Source organism: Nomascus leucogenys, chromosome 3 (genome assembly GCF_006542625.1).
Source record: "Nomascus leucogenys isolate Asia chromosome 3, Asia_NLE_v1, whole genome shotgun sequence".
Lineage (NCBI taxonomy): Eukaryota > Metazoa > Chordata > Mammalia > Primates > Hylobatidae > Nomascus > Nomascus leucogenys.
In genome coordinates this window covers 251,867-267,318 of record NC_044383.1, presented here as the reverse complement: position 1 = coordinate 267,318, position 15,452 = coordinate 251,867, and the positions used below count along the sequence as shown (strand labels likewise).

At 53.4% G+C, this 15,452-nt stretch overlaps 2 protein-coding genes across 5 annotated transcripts in view; one reads left to right on the top strand and one right to left on the bottom strand.

Annotated features, from left to right (window-relative positions):
* TUBGCP2 (tubulin gamma complex associated protein 2) overlaps nt 1-9,861 on the bottom strand; it is a 32,543-nt gene extending 22,682 nt beyond the window's left edge. Inside the window, exons 1-4 of one of the 3 annotated variants that reach the window (XM_030804921.1) lie at nt 9,532-9,861; nt 3,632-3,820; nt 1,358-1,486; nt 802-978 (exon numbers count right to left, since the gene is read on the bottom strand). In XM_030804921.1, coding sequence (XP_030660781.1) covers nt 802-978; nt 1,358-1,486; nt 3,632-3,781 — 456 coding nt within the window. In that variant the 5' untranslated portion in view covers nt 3,782-3,820; nt 9,532-9,861. Of the gene's footprint in view, nt 1-801; nt 979-1,357; nt 1,487-3,631; nt 3,858-9,531 lie in introns of all 3 variants that reach the window. The other 2 variants (XM_030804936.1, XM_030804929.1) reach the window with 2 other exon arrangements.
* Nucleotides 9,605-14,394, top strand: ZNF511 (zinc finger protein 511). 2 transcript variants are annotated; one of them, XM_012505767.2, is made up of 6 exons: nt 9,605-9,804; nt 10,220-10,293; nt 10,607-10,808; nt 10,995-11,119; nt 12,519-12,644; nt 14,021-14,394. In XM_012505767.2, the coding sequence occupies exons 1-6, from the start codon at nt 9,652-9,654 to the stop codon at nt 14,097-14,099; spliced, it is 759 nt and encodes a 252-aa protein (XP_012361221.1). In that variant the 5' UTR covers nt 9,605-9,651; the 3' UTR covers nt 14,100-14,394. The 2 variants fall into 2 exon arrangements, with proteins under 2 accessions (XP_012361221.1, XP_012361220.1); XM_012505766.2 differs by lacking the exon at nt 14,021-14,394 and having other exon boundaries at nt 12,519-13,003.
* Nucleotides 14,395-15,452: the final 1,058 nt, after the last annotated feature.

Genomic DNA, 15,452 nt, shown 5'->3' with positions numbered 1-15,452 from the left:
CTCCTGTGCCAGTGGCCACCAGAGGCTGATGGGGTCGGCCTGTGCTGGCCCAGCTTTCGGAAGTACTGACTCCCACTCAGGGCTGGTCAGGGACAGGGGCAGGTGCAAACTGTCTCTGCACGTGGCAGTAAGACCCAGTCTCCTCATGTGTCACACAGGGAGAGCAGTGCCAGGGCTGAGGGACATGTGGACAGAGACCTAGCACTAAGTCCAGCACAGAACGTGCCCAGCAAGAACCAGCCGGGTCCTTGGGAGCCGCTGCGCTCAACACGCACCCACGAGGCTAGGACGCCTCAGGGACACAGCTCCAAGGGGAGTTTAAAGGTCACAAAGGCAGGAACGTGGCAGCTCCAAGGAGAGAGACTGGGAGATGACTTACAGCAAAAGACCAGGGTAGGACATAAAATCAAAACCAAGAGCAAGTAGCAAATACAGAAGGAATAAAAATTACTGTATTTTCAAGAATCTTGAAAATATAATAATCTGAAAGCATTCCCTCAAAATTGTCAAAAATTAGAGGAGGGAAATGGGGAGTCAGGATTGGGTAGGCTCAGAGTCACGTGGCCACCTGGCAGCACAACTGCCACGTGGGTCAGAACCTTGTTGCTATTGATTCTTGTGGTCCAGAATTCTTGGTTAAAAAAAAAACTAAACATAGAGAGCTAGGTCATGATCAAGCATTAAGCCTTGGCCTCTCTAAGGGATTCATTTTCAATAAATGACAGAGAGACATGTCCTTCCAGCAGGGGCCTGGCACAGCACTGAATGTGGGTGCCTGTGGACAGCCACAGACGCAGTTACCTGCTGCAGCGTGGAGCCTGTGGCCACGCTGCCAAGCTGCTTCCTCAGCTCCTCAAGCTCCTGCATGGAGATCTTGGAGGCCGTGGCAGGGATGTTGACGCTGGTGGTACTGCTGCCCGCAGCAGCGGCTGCAAGCTCAGCTCTTTCTTTTGCATTCTGTTGTAAGTACTGCAGAGTCTGAAAACATGTAAAACTGTGTTCACACCAGGCCAGCAGCTCTTTGGCCACAGGGGGAGAGTAGGGACGACACCACCAGGACGGCTCCCCCACCCTGACAGGCCCCCGTTAACAGCAAAGCGACACGTGCAACAGGCAGGAACTGAGCGTGACACAGGCGGGAAGCTCAAAGTGCCCCAGAGGCTGCTTCTCATGTTTACACCCAACATGGGTTATCTTTCATTCTGATCCACCAAAAATGTCCTACATGGCCTAGAAGCATTACTGGTGTGAGGGAGGAAGAGCTGACAGGAAGGTGGCACGGAGTGAGCAGGAGACGTGGCCTCACTCCCAACACGGGCTGTACGGGCGCGGTGTGGCACGCGGCATGGGCACCTACCTCTTTGTCTTCCGTGAGCTTTGACAACAGGTACACCAGCGGGTCAAGGTTCCTTGTATTTTTAGATTTTAGTTCATCATATTTCTTTAGAAAGTCTTCTGGAGTACGAGAAAACTCTGCAATTTTAACCTCAAAAGCACAAACATGAGTGACTTAATGACAGTAATTAATAAAGCACTGTAAAAAAAACCTTTAAGAAAATTAACCACAATTAGCCAATGGAGTTAAATTGGGTAGGTTAAATAATCATCCCTCTGAAATAAACTAAGAAAACTCATCTCCATATTGTGTTAAACTTATCCATATTTTGAGCTAGGCAGTGGCTCACGCCTGTAATCCCAGCACTTTGGGAGGCCGAGGCAGGTAGACTGCTTGAGTCCAGGAGTTCAAGACCAGCCTGGCCAAAATAACAAAACCCCATTTCTACAAAAAGATTCAAAAATTAGCGAGGCGTGGTGGCACTCGCCTGTGGTCACTACTTGGGAAGCTGAGATGGGAGGATCACATCAGCCTGGGAGGTTGAGATCGCAGTAAGACAAGATCGTGCCACATGCATTCCAGCCTGGGTGACAGAGTGAGACTCTGTCTCAAAACAAAACAAAACAAACCTTATCCATATTTCCCATTATGGTTCCTTTCCTTTTGTGCTTCTTCGTATTATTTTAATTTTTTGTAGAGACAGGATTTCACCATGTTGCCCAGACTGCTCTCAAACTCCCAGGCTCAAGCCATCCACCTGCCTCGGCCTCCCGAAGTGCTGGCGTTACAGGTGTGAGCCCCTGCGCCCGGCCCTTTTATGCTTCTTCAGGTTTGTACTGGAGAGTAGCTGTATTCCCTCTGGAATTTATTGTTATGTGCAAGCCTAGGGGTTATGTTGTTTTTTTTTTTTTGACGGAGTTTCGCTCCTGTTGCCCAAGCTGGAGTGCAATGGTGCGATCTAGGCTCACCACAACCTCCACCTCCCCGGTTCAAGTGATTCTCCTGCCTCAGCCTCCCAAGTAGCTGCATTACTGGCACGCACCATCACGCCCTGCTAATTTTTGTATTTTTAGTAGCGATGGGGTTTCTCCATGTTGGCCAGGCTGGTCTCGAACTCCCAACCTCAGGTGATCCAGCCACCTCGGCCTCCCAAAGGGCTGGGATTACAGGTGTGAGCCACCGTGCCCGGCAGAGGTTATGTTTTACTCAGTGATTTACAATGCTTCCCTCAGAATGAACTAAACATGGCTGTCCCTAAGCTCTCTAGTCCGCTCGGCTAATTTGCCTAATTATCCTTGTGCCATTGTTAACCTGTTTAAATAACTGAAGCTTCATGATGTATTTTTTAAAATAGACTTCAAATTCAAAATCATTTTTTACTGAAAATCTATAATTCTGAATTACATATTATTTGAATAAAGAAATAATACCTTAAAGGGATTTCAACATGGTTAATATCAGTCCCTCCCTCTTCTTTTTTTTTTTTTTTTTTTGTGAGGTGGTGTCTCACTCTGCCGCCCAGGCTGGAGTGCAGTGGCGCAATCTCGGCTCACTGCAAGCTCTGACTCCCGGGTTCATGCCATTCTCCTGCCTCAGCCTCCCGAGTAGCCGGGACTACAGGCGCCCACCACCGCGCCCGGCTAATTTTTTTGTATTTTTAGTAGAGACGGGGTCTCACTGTGTTAGCCAGGATGGTCTTGATCTCCTGACCTCGCGATCCACCTGCCTCAGCCTCCCAAAGTGCTGGGATTACAGGCGTGAGCCACCGCGCCCAGCTCGGTCCCTCCCTTTTTATCCACAGGAATGCACATGTCAGGACTCTCCCGCCTCATGGCTGCAGGGGACAGAGTGGGGAAGAGGGAGGGTTCTAGGCCCAGCTTTCTCCTTAGGCCTCCATTTACTCATCTGCACAGTGGGGTGAATCACAGGAGCTGCTGGGGGGGTCAGTAGAATCAGAGCTGAACACACACACAGACCAAGTGCTGTCTGCCATCGTCGCCAGTACCATTGAGGCCACCCAGGAATGGGCACTCACCCTGCATCTTGCACGGCACACAGCCCTGCACCAGGGGCGGCGCTCACCTTGCACCCGGCACGACCTGTGGCGCTCACCCTGCACCCTGCACCAGGGACAGCACTCACCCTGCACCTGGACCAAGGGGTGGGTTCACCCCGCACCATCCTGACTCAGGAACAGTGTTCATCCTGCACCCTGACCCAGGGGTGGGCTCACCCTGCACCCTGACCCAGAACGGTGCTCACCCTGCACAGCGCTACACCAAGGGCAGTGCTCACCTTGGCACTGTGGGCAGAGACAGTGGTAGTGACGTATGGGGTCCTGTTCTTTTGAAGCAGGTCAATGTAGACCTCAGCCCCATCTCCTCCGTGGACACGCAGCAGGCTAAGCAGTTCATTGACGTCATGGTGAATCCGAAATTCACTCATAGTTTTAGCTCTGAGGCACCAACATCACAATATGTTCTCCTATAGGTAAGAGGGCAGCTATTACACAAAATTTAAACTGTAGAAATAAAAAAAAAAAATTTAAATACTCAAGACTGGCCAATGTCAGGCCTTTGACAAACCAAGTTATCACCCGGCCTGCCTGGCCTAGGGCCCCTCCCCCAACACCCCAGCAGCCTCTCAGAGGGTCCTCTGGATGGGCCTGGGATTAGGGCCCCTCCCCAACACCCCAGCAGCCTCTCAGAGGGTCCTCTGGATGGGCCTAGGATTCACCTGCCTCCAGCTTCAGGCGGCCTCCACAGCTCTGGGAGCCAGCCCTGTGGGCAGCATGAATGGGGCCTGAGACCTGGGTTCTCTTTCCCCTGCACCTCCCTCCACACATGGGTCTGGGCCCGCAGGGAATGCTCTGCTGTGCGCCTCGGCTGGTGGGCAGAGCCTTCTGGTCTCAGATGTGCAGTGTGAGGCCATGCCTGCGGAGTCTACACAGGTGAGCCCGTGCCTGTGGAGTCTACACAGGGACCTCTGCACAGGTCCGAGCCACTGATACCGTGCCAGCTCCCGGCACACACAGGAACATCCCAGCTTCCACCCGAGAGGCCCACACTGGTTCTCGGACCCCGCGGTGCTCAGCCGCAGCTCCATTCACTTGGCCGGCTCTGCGTTCCTTCTTCACTCTGGTACCCATGACATCTCCTTTTGTTGCCCAAGCGTGGCTACTGACAGAGATGCTTCTGGTAGGACTTCTACACGTTCCCTACGCGTTTGAGCTAGGTGAGGTTCCACTGCAGCTCCAGCTGCCCCAGGGGCTCACCAGGAGACACATAACACATACGAGATCGAAGCCATCACAGACACACCCAAGTGGGCAGCAGAACACTGCGTGGGGTCAGGGTGTAGGGCGAGCCCACCCCTGGGTCAGGGTAAAGGGTAAGCGCCACCCCTACTCTCCCACCAGTGGCTGGTCGTTAGTCTCTGTCATCGAGAGTTCTGATACCAGGCCATTAAGACAAACACATGGCTGTGTGCAGTGGCTCTCGCCTGGAATCCCAGCATTTTGGGAGGCTGAGTCAGGTGAGTCGCTCAAGGCCAAGAGTTAAGACAGCCTGGGCAACATAGTGAGACTCTGTCTCTACAAAAAATACAAAAATTAACTGGGCATGGTAGCATATGCCTGTAGTCTCAGCTACTTGGGAGGCTGAGGTGGGAGGATCGCTTGAGCCATTTCAGCCTGGGCAACAGAGGGAGACCCTGTCTCAACAAAAAACAAAACAAAACAAAAAATACAGGCAAGGCAACTGGCTATAGATTACAAAACAAATACAAGCAAACTTTACACGCTTCACAAACATTTCAATTCATCTATACAAGGGTTCTTAACCCGGTATCCATGAGTAATCAATAACAGATGAGCCCTTGAAAGTTACAGGCAAAATAATTTGTGAATTTTCTGAGGAGATAGTCCTCCAACAAATTCTCAAAGGCTCTATGACCCAAAACGGTAAACTACCACTCTGCTGACAGCTTCAGGGAGACAAGGATGAGTTCAACAAAACATCGAGTGTGGGCGGCAAGCCACCCAGGTGCCGAGGCAAGAGACGGAGGGCACGAGCTGTTCCAGTGTAATAAAATATATAAAACAACAAGAGTTATGCTAGATCTAGATCATAGATATGATCATATATGAATATCATTAATCATTAGTTTGTAGCAATTACTCTTTATTCCAATATTATAATAATCCTTGCTCTATAATTATAACCTAGGAAAAACAGGCCATACAGAGATAGGAGCTGATGGGACATAGTGAGAAGTGACCAGAAGACAGGAGTGCGAGCCTTCTGTTATGTCCAGACAGGGCCACTGGAGGGCTCCTTGGTCCAGCGGTAACGCCAGCATCTAGGAAGACACCCGTTGCTAAGTGGACCGTGGTCTAGCGGTAGCCTCAGTGTCAAGTCCCTTAGCAGACTGGGAAAGGGAGTCTCCCTTTCCCTGGGGGAGTTTAGAGAACACTCTGCTCCTCCACCTCTTGTGGAGGGCCTGACATCAGTCAGGGCCGCCCACAGTATCCGGAGGCCTGCCTCCCTGTGATGCTGTGTTTCAGTGGTCACGCTCCTGGTCCGCTCTCATGTTCCACTCTGTACATCTGGCTCCGCCCTCTAGATAGCAGTAGCAAATTAGTGAAAGTATTAAAGTCTTTGATATTTCTGAAAAGAGCATAAAAGAAATAATGACATAAGCTGTCCTCTCTCTCCGCCTTGGCTACCTAACAGGGAAGGGCCCCCTGTCCGGTGGACATGTGACTCACATGACCTCATCAATCACTGGAGATGACTCACACTCTTTACCCTGCCCCTTTTGCTTTGTATTCAATAAATAACAGCACAGCCAGACATTCGGGGCCACTACCAGTCTCTGCATCTTGGTGGTAGCAGTCCCCTGGGTCCAGCTGTCTTTTCTTTTATCTCTTTGACTTGCATCTTTATTTTTACAATCTCTCGTCTCCGCACACGAGGAGAAAAACCCACTGACCCTGTGGGGCTGGTCCCTACAACAGAGTACAGAAGACTCGGCACACACTCCCACAATATGCTAATTCACTAATGACTGTTAGCGCGGGACTCGACACGGAGATTCTAATCCTGTGTGATGGAAGACAGTTTATCTGTAGATGAACATCAAATACTGGTCACAGGCAGGTTATCTCCGAAAATAGAAGGAGAGCGATAATGAGACACGGTGCTGAGTTGCTCACACACGTGCTTTTGACTCAGGAGGCGCTCATGGTAACTAGTTCAAGCACAAGGCCAGCAGGGCATGCGCCATGGAGCCCCACACAGTCTGGACACTGACGTGGCTACTTCTAAGCTGTGGGACCCTGAAGGAGGACACGTCCTCTCCAAGCTTCTTCTGAAAAGGGGAAGCCCTAGGTCCTGCCTAGAGCTGTGGTGGAGAAAAGTGAAATCACCCTGAGAAAGCACAGAAGGGCCCACACGTGGTAAGTTCTTACACTGTCGTTACCAGGAAACCAGAAACAAACACGTGGCACCGTTACCACCTGGAGGTGTTAACTCTGTTATCTGGGAAATGGTTAGGTTTACAAAAGGAAAATTGGGTCCCAATCACTGACATCTTAAACTACCAGATGCTTTTTTAACAGTAATGGGAGCCCTGGAGGAGGCCCTGCAAACTACTTGCGAAGCAGAAAAGACAGCCCAAAACTTTCCGGCCAGCGGCCCCTTCCAATCCAAGGGCGGCCTGTTTCACGCACATTCTACTCGGCTCCCCGAGGACTGCAGGTTGTCCTGTAACTGCTGGACTGAGGAACACTTTGGTCATGCTAGGTGGCAAGAAAACCATCTGCCACCAAAACAAAGCACTCCCCCACCAGACACAAGTCAGGAGAGAAACCTACCTCCAAAGAAAAATCATCTGAGTATTTATTTAAAAACTACATGCTGGGCACGGTGGCTCACACCTGTAATCTTAGCACTTTGGGAGGCCGAGGTGGGCGGATCACGAAGTCAGGAGATCGAGACCATCCTGGCTAACATGGTGAAACCCCGTCTCTACTAAAAATACAAAAAATTAGCCGGACATGTTGGTGGGCACCTGTAGTCCCAGCTACTCTGGAGGCTGGGGCAGGAGAATGGCATGAACCCGAGAGGCGGAACTTGCAGTGAGCCAAGATCACGCCACTGCACTCCAGCCTGGGCAACAGAGCGAGACTCCATCTCAAAAAATAATAATAATAAAAATAAAAACTACCGTCAGGAAACTTCATATTTCTTCTAGAAATAGAAGCACAGATGCCCGCACATCACGAGTGTTCATCCTGTGAGGAGCCTGCTGCTCTCCCTGAATGTGGGGACCAGGCCTCCAAAAGGGCAGCCGGCACCCGCACAGAGTCCCTCCCCCCAGGAGACCTTTGGAAAAGTCCTAGGGTGACTCTGGGGTGTCACGGTCACAGAAGGGTGCTCTCGGTACTTAGAGGGCAAGGGCCAGGGACGCTAATCATCAACAGAGCTGTCCCGCCAGAAACGTGCAGTGTCCCACTGAAAACACAGCGCTGAAGAACATTTAGCCGTGGCCGCTTACTTGGTCTTCTTGATGCCCCTGAATTCTTACTATCAATCACACAAACGGACAGGCCCAGCGTCTGTGACTGGGCGGTACTGAAGTCCTCCTCACAGAGGCTGTGAGCTACCGCAGGGACACGTGCTGAGGAAGCAAGGCACGCATGCCACACTCCACCACGGACAAGCGGGGCACACACTCCTAGTGGGCAAGTGATTAAAGCACAGAGGAACGTGAAAAAGAGCCTCTGTTGAGAGCTCAAAGCCAACTGTACAAATTGGTTTGAAAAATGTTATTTTACAACTTGTGGAAAATGTCAAGAGCCCAAAGGCTTTTACAGAGACAAAAAGTACAGTCATGCGTCACTCAACATTCTGAGAAAGGCCTGGCCAACATGGTGAAAACCAGTCTCTACCAAAAACACAAAAATTGGCCAAGCCTGGTGGCGCACACTTGTAATCCCAGCTACTTAGGAAGCTGAGGCACGAGAATCGCTTGAACCCAGGAGGCAGAGGTTGCAGTGAGCCCAGATCGCGCCACTGCACTCCAGTCTGGGCGGCAGAGAGAGACACTATCTCCAAAAGAAAAAAAGAGAAACCTAATGATTTCCTTCTGTGTGATCATCACAGTCACTCGCAGACCTAGATGGTGTACGGCCTACGATGCACCTAAATCACCTAGTGGAGCCTCTTGCTCGTGGGCTACAAACCTGCCTAGCAGGTGGCTGTACTGAACACTAGACAACTGTAACAAAGATGTATTTGTGTATCTAAACATGGAAAAAATACAGGGGCAGGCATGGTGGCTCACGCCTGCAGTTCCAGCTCTTTGGAAGGCTGAGGCAGCAGGACCACTTGGGCCCAAGAGTTTGAGGCCGCAGCGATCTATGAGCTATGATCGCACCACTGCACTCCAGCCTGGGTGACAGACGAGAAAGCTGAAGCCTCTCTCCGCCACCGGGCCTATTCTCTGCAGTAGATCTGAAGCGACCACTGCTTCCCGCGTGTGTTGTTATTCACCATTTTAATTCGGTGACTCTTTACTCTGACGTCTGTCTCTCCTACTAGGCTGCCGCGCTCTCCTGTGATGCCTTCCCCCACACGCCCTGAGCACCTAGCACAGGTCCTGTGTTTCACGGGAGCTGCGGGGACTGGAGAGGTCGACAGGACCCCGACAAACCAGGAAAGGGCCTTTGAACTAAAGTAACGGGAAGTCACCCAAGGGCTTTAAGTTAAAAACGGTTACAATAAAACTGGAGCCACTTTGGCTCCAGTTCGCGACTGGTTTAGAGGGAACAAGATCCAGGGGCTGCAGCGGTCCGACAGGCGGGAGACGACAGCCGGGGCAAGGCGGACGGGAGAGGGCGTGCGAGACGGGGACCTGAGACCTGGCTTCCCAGGGCTGGGAAGTGACACCCGGGACGACCCGGGGGCCCGCTCTGCCCCGCCTCGGCTGAGCGTCGGGCCGCGGGGCAAGACGCTGGCCTGGCCGGTGCAGGCTAGAAGGGCTTCGGCCCAGAGTTCGGGGACCGCTGCACAGCCAGAGGGAGCGCGCGGAAAGAGCCGCGTCCCGCCAGCCCCGTCGCCTCGTGGGCCCCCGGGCCCGGCAGTCCCCCAAACCCCTCATCACGCCCGCGCCCGCGCTCGGCCGAGACTCACCGCAGTCCCGGAGCCACTGCGCCCGCTCAGCCCCGACGGCGGCGGAAGTGCGCGTGACGTCACGTCCGGCTCGGCTCGTGGACGGTGGCCGACAGGCTGCGCCCGCCCGCGCCCGGGGTGATGCAGCTGCCGCCTGCGCTGTGCGCCCGCCTCGCTGCGGGGCCCGGGGCGGCGGAGCCACTGCCTGTAGAACGGGACCCCGCGGCTGGGGCCGCGCCCTTTCGCTTCATTGCGCGCCCCGTGCGCTTCCCGCGGGAGCACGAGTTCTTCGAGGTGCGTGAGCAAAAGGGGGAAAAAGTAGTTGTAGGATCCTGTGGGGCCTACGGCTGCTGGGCGGGGCCGGAGCCTGGAGTGGGCGGGGCCTGAGTCTGCAGGGGGGGCCGGAGCCTGGAGTGGGCGGGGCTTACGGCTGCGGGGCGGGGCCGGAGCCTGGGACAGGCGGGACCTGAGGTAGTGGGGCGGGGCCGGAACGTGGAGTGGGCGGGGCCTGAGGTTGCCGGGCGGAGCCAAAGCCTGGGGCAGGCGGGGCCTATGATTGTGGGGCGGGACCGAGCCGGGAGGGTGGAGCCTACGGCTGTGGGGCGGAACTGGAGCTCGGGATGACTGGGGCCACGGGTGTGGGCGAGGCCTGACCCGGTGGGCGTGCCGCGAGTTACCTGGCCCCGCCCACGGCGCACTTTTTCTGCAGGATGGGGACGTGCAGCGCCACCTCTACCTCCAGGACGTGCTCATGCAGGTGGCCGACGCGCCTGAGAAGCCCAGGTAAGCGGCTGGGCAGTGCCTAGCCAGTGCTACTCCTGCGCCGCCTCCCTGACCGGTGCCTGGTCCCTGGGACTGTGCTGCCGCCCCTCCATGTGCGGCCGCCCCACCAAGGCGCTGTGCCTGTCCAGCTTTGGCGTGGCCGACTACTTCCACCACCTAGCCTGTTTGTGAAACTTAATTCATAAAAAGAGGGTTTGGGATTGCAAAAGATGCATGGGGGCTTTATTGGAGGTCTCAAAGGGAAACTGTGCAGAAAGTCCAGTTTGGTTCCTCGCACCGGAGGAAGGACCCCTGAAGCAGGTCTCCTTGGCAGGGTGCCCGCGTTTGCCTGCCAGGTGGCTGGCTGCTGCCAGGTGTTCGATGCCCTGGATGACTATGAGCACCACTACCACACACTGCACGGAAATGTTTGCTCTTTTTGCAAGCGGGCCTTCCCTTCTGGACACCTGCTGGACGCCCACATCCTGGAGTGGCACGATTCGCTCTTCCAGATCCTGTCTGAGAGGCAGGACATGGTGGGTGACGTCTGCACAGCCGCCGAGGCCACCCCCCAGTGGTGATGGGCTCAGAGTGCTGCCCCCAGCTCTTGGGTGCACGGGCAAGGCCGGGGACACCTTTCTGCCCTTGGCAGCCCTGCTATGGGGGCATGGCGGTGGGGGAGGGCCAGGGGTCAGAGGGAGGTGACGCGGTCTCCATTTCAGTATCAGTGCTTGGTAGAAGGCTGCACAGAGAAGTTCAAGACCAGCAGAGACCGGAAGGATCACATGGTGAGGATGCACCTGTACCCCGCGGACTTCCGGTTTGATAAGCCAAAGAAAAGCAGAAGGTAGGGAGCTGCCAGGCCTAGCACGTGTCTGCTTTTGATTTTAGGAAAAGGCTTCCAACTAGCTGGAATGCATAGATGGTCAGACTTATTATGCACTTGTGTGTCACCTAATGGGTTGTTCACCTGCAGGTACCTGAAGCCCTGGCAGCACAGCTACAGGTGGTTGTGCCAGTGGCCACCCTGCCGAAGGGAGGCTGGAGGGGAGCCCCTGGCTGCCCAGCTCTGTGCCAGTGGAGGCAGCAGAGGGGGTGTGGGAATGAGCAGACGCAGCGCCTCTGCACTCACACCCCTCGGGGCCATGCCTCTACCTCCTGCAGCCGTCGTCCATGCTCATCCACACTCACACCCCTCAGGGCCATGCCTGTACCTCCTGCAGCAGTTGGCTGTGCTCACACATCATGCAGCCCTGGCTTTCCCTTTGTCCTGGTTGGTTGTGCGCATATGAACTTGATGACAAAGCCGTTGATTAACATGTTCCTGCCTAGAGCGCACTCTGGGAAATACTTCCAGGAACAATCTTTTGCTCTGACACCCAGGCTGGAGTGTAGTGGTGTGATCTAGGTTCACTGCCACCTCCACTTCTCAGGCTCAAGCGATTCTCCCACTTTAGCCTCCTAAAGTGCTAGGACTACCAACACGCATCACCACACTCGGCAAAATTTTCTATTTTTTGTAGAGACAGAGTCTTGCTATGTTGTCCAGTCTGGTCGTGAACTCCTGGGCTCAAGCCATCCACCTGCCTCAGCCTCCCAAAGTGCTGAGATTACAGGTGTGAGCTACCACGTCCAGCCGGAACAATTTTTAAATTGTTCCTTTTTTAACTGATTATTTTAGGTGAACCTTCATAATCATCTAAAATTTTATTGATCAAAGTTTTTCAGACTACATTTTCTCAAGTAGTAATTTGCTCTTTAAAATAAAAGAATTGGGAGAAACCACTGCAATATGGGAGGCTTTACAAAGACTTACGTGTAAAGTAATTGTCTCCTTTCCGAGGGATCATTTTAAGGAGAAAAACCGTGCAATGCTGGATCGAGACGTTCGTATTATGGAAGAGACTAGTTTATAGTCTCTGGTTAACTTTAGCAAATTTCTCACACACATAAAAAGACCCATAGCACTGTTGGAACCATAAAAATACTATTTTCCAAAAAAAGTAGGATTGTTACAGTTAAGTTTATAAGATGCAGGCTCCAGTATATAAACAATGACCTTGCCATAATCATTCTCCTTTCCCCAGTATCCTGAAAACCACCCTATAAAATCAGACTATGCCAAAACAGTAAGACAATATGCTACTTACAAGGAAATCCAGTTTCTTTCTTGCACATTCATTTCTGGGGAACACGGGGGCTGTAGGAGCCATGCAGGACTGTCGCTCACTGCCCCATCCCTGCAGCCCAGCCTCAGCGGAAGCCCCAGGGGACAGGGGAGAGCGGTCAGAAGGGGAGGCCATGGAAATCTGCTCTGAGCCTGTGGTGGCCTCCCCTGCACCGGCGGGTGAGAGGCGGATCTACAGTCACAGGTCAGTGTCTGAGCTCTTTCTGAAACCCGTTCTCAATGTGTGTTTGGTGCCGAGGATTCTGGGCTGCACCTGGGCCGCAGCTCTTCTCATACTGAATTCGGAAAGATAACGCTGGGTAAGAAAATCGGCTTCCGCCAGAGAAGGAAGTCCAGATATTTCAGGTCCTGTGAATCACTTGGTTTCTCTCACATACTCTGTTTTTGAGCCGCTGAAGCGCAGGAATGCCAAGCACCACTCACTTTTCCTCATTGTCTGAGTGGGATGGAAAGAGTCTCACTTGCAGTTGTTTCAGTCACAACCCAGGCGTCTGCCTTAATAGCATCACCTGTGCCGTCTGCCTTTCTAGCATGACCTGTGCCGTCTGCCTTTCTAGCATGACCTGTGCCGTCTGCCTTTCTAGCATGACCTGTGCCGTCTGCCTTTCTAGCATGACCTGTACCGTCTGCCTTTCTAGCATGACCTGTACCGTCTGCCTTTCTAGCATGACCTGTACCGTCTGCCTTTCTAGCGTCACATGTGCCGTCTGCCTTTCTAGCATGACCTGTGCCGTCTGCCTTTCTAGCATGACCTGTGCCGTCTGCCTTTCTAGCATGACCTGTGCCGTCTGCCTTTCTAGCATGACCTGTGCCGTCTGCCTTTCTAGCATACCTGTGCCGTCTGCCTTTCTAGCCTCACCTGTGCCGTCTGCCTTTCTAGCCTCACCTGTGCCGTCTGCCTTTCTAGCATGACCTGTGCCGTCTGCCTTTCTAGCATGACCTGTGCCGTCTGCCTTTCTAGCATGACCTGTGCCGTCTGCCTTTCTAGCATACCTGTGCCGTCTGCCTTTCTAGCATGACCTGTACCGTCTGCCTTTCTAGCATGACCTGTACCGTCTGCCTTTCTAGCATCACCTGTGCCGTCTGCCTGTCTAGTTAAAGTTGATTTTAAATTAATTTGGGGAAAACGGTAAACAATTGGGGAAAAACATCACCAAAGACTCCAAACAGGTGGAACGATGAACTTAACGTTCCCTGCACCCTCCTTACAGATGCCTGGACTTTGGCCTGTGAATGAGCCCCGGGGGGCTGGGACAGTAGGGGTTTTCACAGAACGGACATGGGGTAGCAGGAAGTCTCAGCCCCAGAGGGCTTGGCAGGAGCCACCCTCTCCGCTGAGTTCTTCCCAGCGGGTGTGCGTCGGTGGCTGACGGGGATCTCCCACAGGAAGTAGGTCTCAGGCTGTGGAAAGGGAGCTGCCCCAGGGCCCAGGAGGGCCGGCTCTGCATCCCGTATGTTCCCAGAGTGAAAGAGAATGAGACGGAGACACATGAGTGCTGTTATGACCTGGGTTGTTGATTGGCAAATACAGCATCTAATAGACACTTTCTTCCATCCCAGAATACCCTCTACCATCTGCTTTGGTCAGGGTGCCGCTCGAGGATTTAAAAGCAACAAGAAGAAAACCAAACAGTGCTGATAGAGTCAGAAAAGGAGTGGGGGGCAGTCGCCACTGCTGGGAGTGGCATCCGCCGTGGGCCTTTCTCCGACCTTCTGGTGTGGCCGCCCTGGGGCCGGGCCCTCGCCATCCTCCCTGTCCTTGTCCCTCAGCAAATGGCATCAGCAGCTGTCATTAGAAACTGTGAGGGACCCACAGATTTTGGAAATGACCTGGACACACTATTGGGAAGGAGATGTGGACGGCCTGTCTCCTCCTGCAGGGCCCACCCTAAGAATGTATTTTTAAACACATGAAATAAGTATTTTTCACTGATGGTCTTGAGTCTTCATTTCTGTATTGAGTCAGGTGCGGAGTAGTTATTGTTACCCATGGGTATTCTGTTTTCCACCCTCGGTCTTCAGGAAGATTTATAAAGTACTGGCACCCCTCAGAGGTGGGTGATGGGGTAGGATACAGCACTCCACCTCGTCCCAGACCTCCTGGCTTTGGGAGCCACACCCAGTTGTCCCTGCCACACCACTCAGCGAGTAGACCTGGTGGGGGTAGGATCTGATGCCCACAGGGAGGGGCACAGTGGCTCTGGGGGTGTGGGGTGCTGGGGTATGTGGGGTGCCGGGGTGTGTGGGGTGCTGGAGTGTGGGGTGCTGGGGGTATGTGGGGTGCCAGGGGTGTGTGTGGGGTGCTGGGGGAGTGTGGGGTGCTGGGGGTATGTGGGGTGCTGGGGGAGTGTGGGGTGCTGGGGGTGTGTGGGGTGCTGGGGGGTGTGTGGGGGTGCTGGGGGAGTGTGGGGTGCTGGGGGTTGCTGCCCCAGAGGGTGCAGGATCCATCACTAGTGCCAGCGGGGACCACAGAGTCTGCATCAGGAAATGCAGGCTGGGAGATTGGGGCTGGCATTGGATTGCAGAGATACACTGGGGGGCAGTGTGTCCTGGAGAAATCGCTCTGTTTTGATAAAATTAGGGTATTCAGGGACTCCTGACCATGTCTTCCTCCAGTGGCCCTGTTCCCACAGCATGTGATATGGGCAGCAAGCCACCCAGGTGCCAAGGCAAGAGAAAGAGGGCACGAGCTGTTCCAGTATAACAAAATACATAAAATAACAGGAGTTATACTAGATATACGTCATAGATATGATTATATATGTATCACTAATCATTAGTTTGTAGTAATTACTCTTTATTCCAATATTATAATAATCCTCACTCTACAATCATAACCTAGGAAAAACCAGGCCATATAGAGATAGGAGCTGAGGAGACATAGTGAGAAGTGACCAGAAGACAAGAGGGCGAGCCTTCTGTTATGCCTGGACAGGGCCACCAGAGGGCTCCTTGGTCCAGCGGTAACGCCAGCATCTGGGAAGACGCCCGT